The sequence below is a fragment of the Aythya marila genome (genome assembly GCF_965140915.1).
Source record: "Aythya marila genome assembly, chromosome: 21".
NCBI lineage: Eukaryota > Metazoa > Chordata > Aves > Anseriformes > Anatidae > Aythya > Aythya marila.
The window spans coordinates 3,296,271-3,306,444 of NC_139062.1; the positions used below are offsets into that span (position 1 = coordinate 3,296,271).

At 40.3% G+C, this 10,174-nt stretch overlaps 1 protein-coding gene across 2 annotated transcripts; it reads right to left on the reverse strand.

Annotated features, from left to right (window-relative positions):
* Positions 1-465: 465 nt before the first annotated feature.
* TNFRSF4 (TNF receptor superfamily member 4) lies at positions 466-9,362 on the reverse strand. 2 transcript variants are annotated; one of them, XM_082776793.1, is made up of 7 exons: positions 8,197-9,362; positions 5,339-5,461; positions 4,889-4,990; positions 4,419-4,485; positions 3,651-3,883; positions 3,366-3,491; positions 466-2,536 (listed from the first exon to the last, which is right to left on the reverse strand). In XM_082776793.1, the coding sequence occupies exons 2-7, from the start codon at positions 5,451-5,453 to the stop codon at positions 2,466-2,468; spliced, it is 714 nt and encodes a 237-aa protein (XP_082632919.1). In that variant the 5' UTR covers positions 5,454-5,461; positions 8,197-9,362; the 3' UTR covers positions 466-2,465. The 2 variants fall into 2 exon arrangements, with proteins under 2 accessions (XP_082632919.1, XP_082632918.1); XM_082776792.1 differs by lacking the exon at positions 8,197-9,362 and adding an exon at positions 7,776-8,074.
* Positions 9,363-10,174: the final 812 nt, after the last annotated feature.

Here is a 10,174-nt window from a genome sequence, read left to right on the forward strand (position 1 = left end):
ACAGCAGAGAACAAGCTCACACACCCCTTCTTTGTCACAATTAGCACAATTAGGGAATTCCTCTCATTGGCAGTCTCAGGAAAGGTCAGGGTCCATGGGCTCAGGCTACTCCCACTGCAGTCAGTGGCTATGATGGTGCAACAGCAGAATGTAAATAAGTTTAATTAGCAATTAATAGAGGACACTCCACCATGCTTGTAAAATGACAAGATGTCACGCCAGGTCAGGATGAACAGAGTAGTCTAAAAGGCCCCCACATGACTTTAACAAAAAAACGAGAAGTTAAAGTCTTCAGAAGGTCCCTGACAATAGAAATAATTTTTTAAGGGTCAAATGCTCCAGCACAGGAACCTTCTGAAAAGTCAATGCCCATCTTAAGCTCCCACGCTGGAGTAATACCATTGGTTTCTTTGTACTCCCCAAATCATACGCAAACACGCACATCTAGCCACTACTACAATTTATTTGAAAAACTCAGTACTATACTTCATATATAATACAAATATTTATATACATTGTATATGCACTTCAAAATAGGAAGCCACTAAGTACACCATATGTATAACATATAATGAAACATATGTTTAAAAACATGTTTTTAGATAACCAGCTGTATTCTTGAATACATTTCCGTGCTGCATATTTTGCCATATGCTTTGGCACTATGTATATAAAATATGAGTTATATACTAAGGAGTATTTGAAGTGAAAACACTTCTGAATGATATAACTTTCAAGTTAAATCAAACTTTTTTTCTCAAACTTTTACACAGAGATATTTAAATTACATCACAAGCTATTCAAAATAACTCTTGCCTCTCAGACTTTGGGCTTTGAATTTGTTATCTAAAATTTGAACATTCTTTAAAAAGACACATCAATTAACTCATAAAAAAAAACATTACAGAAGTAAAATTAATTTCATACAGCATGCAGGCAAACAACCAGGTGTATTTTAACTGTGAACAGATCACACGAAGAAAACTTCTTCAGTTCTGAAGGCAGATTCAAGTGACAGTACACAGAAGTGAGCATCCATGTGAACGGTATCTATCCACTGTTTCATGATCTTCACACATCTTTGCCAAAATACAACACTTGAAGGCCCATATGGTCACACGGTGTTAAAAGTTCAGCTTGCCTCTTATCAACAGAAAACATCTAGGGAGTTGTCACCACAAATTATCATTCATCAGCAGAAAAAAAACCTCTAAATGTCCATTTACATGCTACTAAACCTAGGACATAAAAAGGTTTTCCCCAAATCCAGACCACCTGGAAACAAACTTGCTTGTGTGTTTCTTCCTTTATCCACAGCATTACTTTGAAGCAAGCAATCAACTCCCACAGAAGTGGTTTAAACTACACTATTTTACTCTTCAAGCTTGACTGAAGCAGCCTTGCTGGGGATAGACACACCAGGATATTCAGCACAACAGAACATCCACCAAGAAGCAGCACAGAGCTTGTATGTACAAAGCTTACAGATCAAACAGTTTTATACAGCAACTAAGTCTACAGTGCAGACAAGTTGTACTGTACTTCCCCCCTGCTCTGAATTACAGTTTTCACTAATCACGTTCTAATCAGAAATTACCATTCCCTTTGCAGTGAGTACACGGATTCTACTTTCCACACAGATGAAGATCTCACAGAGATTTCCAAACACTTGGAGATCTGGAGCTACTCAGTGACGGTGAATCATTCCATTTGTTGGCCTGTGGGGATCCTGCTCAATGTTAACATGACATTTTCTCAGTGGGTCTGCCCGAAAGAAAGGCAGAAAGGAAAAGAGTGGCACTGAATAGCCATCTCTTAATCATTGCTTAAAAGCCAGCACCAGAATTAGCAGCTGTGACAACTGTCTCTGGAGGCACAGTTGATGTATGCCACTTATTTTGACTAATTAAAAAAAAAAAAAAAAAAGGAAAAACAAAATGGAAGCACAAAGGAAACTGGCTAGGTCCATGCATGGAGATTCTCCACCTAAAAGGAACAGAGCTCCTTTGGGAGCTCAACTGAAACCCTGTACATGGCTCCACTGAGAGAAGAGACGTGTCCTGCTCAGCACCTCAAAATTGTAGGGCAAGATATAAACCTAGTTATAAATCAGGTCTTTTATTTTTTCCCTGTACGTCAGTTTGCTCAACAATTAGCTCTTACAGCTTTGTAAACGCTTTCTGCAGCCCAAAGGCAAGTGGCTAGGAATGCAGAGGACTGTATCAACTCAGGTCCAGTACCAGGGATGCTGTGCACAAGATCTGCCTAATAGGAAGAGTCACAATTTGAGAGCAGCTACTCCCATGGGTCCTAATGCCAAAGGGATGACTCAATGAGTCCCAAAGGACTGGAAGTGCAATTAAACAATTACAGACATCCACACAGATAGCCGCTGAAAGTTGTGTCACATTAGTCATTAGGATTGATCGGCTCAGAAACGCAGGAAACAGTAACACAACGTGAAGTCAGTTTTTGATGAGACTGGAATTGGAGTCAATTTGTTCTTCCTGGACGGGAACTCGACAGCTCGTTTCTTCTGAAAGACACACGCACACACAATAATGTACAGAGCAGAAGGCAAAGGAAACCAAGGGATTTTCCTAGGTTCATGGACAACTAGGCACCTATGAGTGACTTTTGGTCACTGCTTGACCTTCCAGCCAAGTACTAGGATAGACCAAGCATCAGAAACAGTGAAAATAGACTATACCACTGCTCCCTGAGTGGAACAGGAGGCAGCTGTTGCCTGAATCAGAGCCAAGCTACCACTTAATTCCAAACAGAGAGCACAGTTCTTCTCAGTCAGGCGTTTCCTGTGTTTGCAGAAGACACTTCAAGACATTTCACTTCTATGTGGGCAAAAAAGTTCACACAATATACTCTTAAAGATTCTTGCTTTTAGATCCTCTCTGTACTGAATAGAATTCTATGCACAAATTCATTGCCTTTTTTTTTTTCAGGGATTAAGGGGGGAAAGAAGATAAGAGAGAAAAATGAGAGCAAAAGAAGAATACAAACCAAGTCAATTAGTTAATGATACACTGGTATATGCTCTAATGATTCAAATCAAGAGCTGCACAGGAATAATTTCACATCATTTCCAGCAGCACATTCTAGAAACTCAATCCTTCTACACAGCAACAGGCAGGGGAATCTCTGCTCTATAACACTGCAACCCTGACATACTATGACCTCCAGTGCACCAGGAATAAGAAGAGGAGTGAACGTGAGCTGAGTAGCACAACGTCATCTGTGGTTAATACCAGGTAGATTTCATTATAATGGAAACGAAGTGCAACTAAGTGGCCAAGTGACCCTGACTAATTCTCTTTCCTATATATTTTTCTCCCTAATGAGATACTCACTCTGATGGTTGCTCCTATAAGGCCTCTTCTTGGTCGTTTTTTTGGCTGCTTGGATAATCAACAGGAAGATGGACATTCCAGACACCATAAGCAGTATTAGACAAATAAGGATAAGTGATAGAGATCCTGGTAAAAAAAAAAAAAAGTAGAAAAAGAATATACTAACAAAGATTTATGATTCTAGCTGGAATTTCCATGGGAAAGACTCATTACATTTGTTTCAAATGAAAATTACCAACTAGCTCTCAAATAGAGAGACTAGACTTGGTCATTCTCCCTCCTTACCCCAGTTAGTCTCTGCGGGGCTGTTTGCATCTGAGCAAATAATGGAAGGGATCACACTGGATTTGGAGGGTGAGAGCACTGTAGGTGATGTATTATTCCTGTGGCTGGTAGTAGAAAGATCCAAAGCAGATGTTGCACTCGGAGGAAGAGTTGGCTGTGTCACATGGCTGCTGCAAACAGCATCATTTGTTTTTGTTCCTGCGCGAAGAGTCGTTTTCCCAACAGTGCTGCAGCTACGGATGTAAAATAAGTTCGTGTAATTCTTCAAATAGTTGCAGTAATGACTTTATTAGCCACCTCCATGGAACAAGAGAGTGAACACTGATCCCTCTGTTCTATCAATACAGACTCAGGCTTCACCTTTCCTAGGTTCTACAGATACATAAAGAACAATTAAGCTAATCCAAGTTATTACCAGAAAAACTGAAGCTCTATTTTTGTTAGCATCTGTGCATATAGTAGCCTTGAAGCACAGATGCATTTGGCAAGGGAACTTTTTGCCACAGACATCTCCAGACCTTTTAAAAAAAAAAAAAAAAAAAAGCTGAGAATACTGCTGTTGCCATATGTGAAGCTAGAAAGGACAGAAAGCAGACAGATGTCTCAAATCAGTGCACAGAAACTGTGCTGGTGACTTGGGAGTCATCAGCAATGTGGTTTCACTGAATTTACTGCTCGTTTATTCTAAACATCGTAACTTGGGCATCAGTGGCTACAAAGGTAAACCCAAAACATTGCTCTGAATGCGTTGGGCTCAGTGATACATACTTGGTCCAAGGTTGACAGTTCCCATTTCCCCCTGTGGAATAAAACCCTTCAGGACATGGTAAACACACTGGAAAAAAAAAAGCAGAAATTGAGTTCAATTAGCAACGTAACTGTATAGTAGCTCAGCAGTAGTTATGCCAACAGCTTCTAAAACAGACCCAACAAAATGCACACAGCCTACAGAAACCATAGGCTTTGTCGAGTCAGAAGTAGCATGGCATGCCCAGTGGTTCATTTTAGTCTGCAGCTAGCAAGGTTTCCTGTCTTCTCTACAGGCTAATTATGCATATTAATGAGAGCATTAAGAGTTCTGACAGCTCAAATTATGCAATAGATGTTTGCACAACTGCTATAAACACTTGCTTGGAAATACCAACGAGATAAACGACAACAGCTTTTGTACTAGAAATAGCAACTGGCTCATCTGAACCAGAAGCAATAGATTGGAAAATAATGTGGCCCTAACTTACCACTCCCCAAGGGATATCTGACATCTGGCATGTAACCGGCTATACACCTGCAAATTCTGTCAGAAGTCTTCTCACACTTCTTCACTTCCATGCTCCCCTTTGCTAGGGACGATAAAGGGAGACAAGAAATTAGACAAGGGAGAGAAAAGAGATTAGAAAGCACAGATTAATCTCTCAGTGCCTATCAACTGTGCGTAGAAACACACTGCAAAGTTTAGCAGTAATTCTTGAAACACCAATTTTCGGGCAGCGTAAGCCCACTTCCCTTTGAAGGCTCTATCGTTGGTATCAACCAGGAGATACCAGCTATGGAAACGATAACCCAGAAAGTCTTTGGGCTCAGTTTTCTCAGGAGATAGGCTGCATGACATCAGCGTTTGAGGAAAACACACACAGACCAGTTCCCTCCCAGCTTCCTATCGAGGACTGACTGTTGTACAACCAACTTACTCGTTTTGCAGATGGTACAGCTCTTGCAGAAGTTGTGGCTGTAGTCAGTACTGAAGTATTCGTTTTGACAGGGGGCACAGACCGTGTCTGTTGTTGCTGTGCAGCGACTTCTCATCCTTTCACCTAAAAAAGGCCACGCAGGAGGAGCAATTGATCGTTATCAGAAGGAAATCCTCTTCACTTTTACACACTAGAACAAGTGCCCAGAAAAATCTCAGTTCCACTTACAACTCTGCAACATTCAGCAGCTTTAGATATTTCAGAATTCCTAAGAAATTTGTCCCATAGCATCCCTGCAAATTAAGCAGGCCATAAAGGCCTGCTGGCTTGCTAAGAGTCGAGGTCCCTGATGCATTCCCAGTATCCCGGTGTGTTCCATGCATCACTTCTCCAGGCTGCTACTTCACATGGTTTAGATACCAGGGTTTGCAGCCAATGTCAATAAGGAAAAAAAATCAGTTTTTATCATGGTAGTAGGTCTGTTATCTATGTAACACAGTGGCTTTGTGACAGATCTTGCCTTCCCGTATGAGATATGTCATGCAGTTCAAGTCAAAGTAATCCGGAACAGAGAATATGATGACAGACTGGTTAGGTTTCAAGGCAATTCACTAGTGAAGCATTCGAGAACATACATTTGTAGTATCTTCCTGTTGGTATCCTCAAAGCCCATAAGGCATGAATGAATGAGTTAGAATGAATGAATCAGTTAGAGCCAGGCTCTGAGTGTCTGCATCCAGATACCAACCTGTATGACACACAGCATGCTCACGGAAGAACTGACGTATGCACTGGGACCTGTGAGCAAAACTACTTGTCCAAATTGAAACAGCAAACTAACAACCAGCCTCTGAAAAGGAGTCGGAGACGTTCCTTCCATCTCACTGGCTTCTTTCCATACAGCACAGGCTGCAGGAACAGCTTTAATGACTAGGGTTTTACAGCTGAAGCTAAATATTATCCTTAATTAGTCCTTATTCTCCCATAATGCTTTCATTTTAGTCCTGCACTCTCCATTTCATAGGTGAACAACAAGCACCAAGCCTCTTGCTCACTCTGATTTTTCCTCTGTATTTTACTGAGTGCTGTCAGTGGCAAGATCAGGAGATTCTGAGCTACCACAATATATATAATTCGTTTCTCCATTTTCACTACCTACACGATGAGGAAGAAATGCAGGAATTTCCCCACGATCAGTGGATTAGCTAACAAAGCAAAAAAACTGGTAAGAGCTCTTTCAGAATAAGTAGTAACCAAATTTAAATATATAGGATTATCTGTGTCTGCATACAAGCATGCGTTTCCTTAACCTGAGTTGAGAAATATTCAAATTTCAACAGTTTTGAGAATAAAACTCTTAGATTTCAGGTTGAATGGGGATGATTTCTTCCAATCAGCATCTTTGAAGATAATTATGCTATGTTCAATTTCTTCGGCATCAATTTTATGTAGTAGAGAATTATGAAAAGAGAAAGCAACCATTGTGGAAGAAACACACAGAGCCTCATGCGAGATTTAAAGTTGAAACTGCACTTACAGATGGGATCTGAACACCTTCTAGGGGTGTGAACGCACACTTTGAATTCAGTTAATATTGATTGCCCCTTGAACAGCAAAATTATCTATTCATTGTGGTTACACTGCATCACAACCTTTATTTTAATGAAACCCAACTATTGCGGTGTTTGAGGCTTGCTAGTTTGCATTTGTGCTTCTCAGCATCGTTTTCAGTGATACTTGGATGTGGAAAAAATGCACGAAATCTAAAATCTATACTCTTTTTATAAAAAGGAGAAAAATACAGTTCTCGTCAAGTCATGCTTTGCTAATCTAGATCTGTGAATCAGACTTGCTTCCCTTCACAGGGGAAAAATAAGTAAATGTGGAATTTCTTCACAGCCCAACAGAAGTTGTGTGCATAGTATCTGTAACTCAAATTTTAATTATTTCTCTCTTAAAAACATCCTAAAAACTTAAGACACCAAGTCTTAAGTAGTGTAAGCCTTGCTAAAAAAAAAAAAAAAAAAAAAAGGCTTACAAAATATCTATAGCAATTACTTGAAATTTTCTGTTATTACACAAGATTTCTGGGTTGAATGTCTTTTTAATAGGTAAAAAGTAACACAAATGATACCCTCTTTTCTCAGATACCGCTCCCACAATACAAGTGTACCAGGCTGACACAGTAGGAAACTCAGCCACGCAAAAGAATTGTCTCTCAAAGAAGAGAATCCCTAAATTTAGTATGTTACAGAAATAATCTGTCAGTCTAGAATGATAACAAGTGCTCACCAAATGCTTTTTTTTTTTTTTCCCCCATGTTATGCTTCCTAATCAGAATACTTTCATCAAGCTCTTTCCCACCCCTTCTGGATTATTAACTGATAGATATTATAACACACAAGTACAACAAATATATAGGGAAAAAATCACTTACCAGGAGCACAGTACTTGCAGCATTTTTTGCCAAAGGGATATTGATGCTCTTTGCACTGCAACCCCAAGCAAGGGGGAAAAACGACTGCCAGCAGCAAGAACAAAACGCTAGAATAACGCAAGGAAAAAGCTACAGCCACCATAATGCAGCCCCACTGTCCCCACCAAATTCTGACTGCAGCAAACTCTTGGAAGAGATGACAGCAAACTGCTGGTGACCAGAACAAATTCATATGTCGGTTGCTGGGAATTTCCCAGCAAGTGTTCCACGCCCCCAGACTTCTTCCCACCCCTTGGCAAGCTTTTTTTTTTTTTTTTTTTTTTGCAGTTTGTAATCGAAATACTCAGAAAGGCAGCATGCTGAATAGGATTATGAAAAGACTTAGCCTTAAAAGAGAGCACACCTCTGGCTTGGTACGTACCTCTCAGCGGTGTCACGTACGTGGCTTGGATGTCAGGAGAACTGGGTGATCCTCGTTCTCCTAAGGAGGAAAATTAAAGCAATGCCGAGGTAACAGCTGAAAACCCTTACAGATCTGAGCCATATGTGAAATGAAACATAGCCCACACAGCCTTACTCCCTAAAAGGTGAGGTGCTGATAGATTCTGGTCCCTTGGTCTCACTGGGATGGTAAAGCTGTGATTTTTATTGCTGCATAAAAACAACCAGCTAGTTTTGATGCCCGTTTTATTGCACAGAAGCAAAATCCCTGAATGCAACTCCCTCCTGCTGTACAAACCAGCAGTAACACAGCAGGGTTGGGGCGCAGCACAGCAGTCCAACCCTCACCTGACCCAAGCACGTGGAATAGACCAAAATAGACCAGAATAGACCAAAAATAGACCACGCTAGAATTAATAGGTTTAGCTATCCAGATTCGCTACTGGAATTTTACTAATCTGACGTTATTGACCCAGGATCCAAACTGAAAAATCTTCCAGTGCCAAGAAATTTCAGCGATCTTTATTGTAGAAGCCCAAATAAAAGACGCCCTACAGTAATCAGATGGTTTATTCAAATTAAACACATCCAGACTTACCAGGCAAAGTGGATCTGCTGGCAATTTACATGTAAACGTAAAGATTTCATTGGAACAGAAGCACACTTGGACGCCCGATTAGCCTGCAGTACCTGGAAGGACTGCACAGCAATACAGCTGGCATGTTTTAGCCAGACTGCTGCTTTTCATTTCTTTCTTCAGTTCCTCTGAGACTGTTTATGAGTGGGAGAGAAGATCGAAAAGTAAGGCAGAACACTAACTGGTTTTCTACTTCTCCTATTTTCCAAGTATTTTGGAAAACAATCACTACGGGGAAGAAATCAAACCTTAAAGCCATTCCTTCCAAAAGGGAGCAGAGCCGACAGCACACAAACCAGACCAGATAAACTTCACCACCTTCACGCTCAGAATCTGCATGCAGGAAATATCCAAATCTCTTCCAAGTGCAGGATCACACTCAATGAGATTTAAGTGGCTTTATGCTTCATGACTCCGTTATTCCCTCAACAGCATCGAGCCAGACTTTTAAAAAATATTCTTTCACAAACAGCAGCAGACTTTACTTGTTCAGTAAGTCAATTATTATTCAGTAGGAAACTGAAAACAAACCCTCATTATATTCAGAAGCAAGGTATAGTTTAAAATTTGCTACATACATTTAAACTGAAAACTCTCCAAATGCTAGAGCAGCAATGACGAAGCACTGAGATTCTTTTTAAGGATGTTTTTTTTTTTTTTTTTTTTTTAAGGATGCTTTAATACAAATGAAATACTCGTTAATGAAAGCAGTCAGTGCACAAACTTTCAGTTCAACTTTTACGTAGAGCATCCTCAAGCATTACCAGGCTTGGTTTTGCCAGTCCTTTATGTGGCCAGTATTATGCAAGTAAATAAAACATGGCATAACCACAGTGCTCTCTCCCTGGCATTTACTACAGCCCTCGGCTGGGTTTTTGGCAATGCCAGTTAGCCTCTCCCAGGCAGTTTGACATTGCCACGGGGACTCAGTGGCAGCAGGAAAAGTTTCAGAGTGGTGAGCTGAGCCATGCTATGGGTCTAAAATAAGACCTTGTCCTGCTTTTATTGAACATTTTTGGACAGATTTGGTTCTGAACTTCCCCAGACTCTGCAATCAAGTACATGTGGAAGACAGCGGGGACTGACCAACGTGTCCGACTTCCTAGGTCAGTCTCCGTAAGCTCCTTTCAACACAAGATTATCACCTGAATTTAGCCATTTCTTACACTTCTTTCAAATCATATTTTGATGTCTTTCATCTGAAGAGTTCGATTTCTTTCCCCATTCACTAAGAAACCTAAAATCAGCAACATTTCCAAAGCACAAAGAAAATTATTTATATGTATATCAAAAGACTCTGATACAAGCCATTTAACAACAA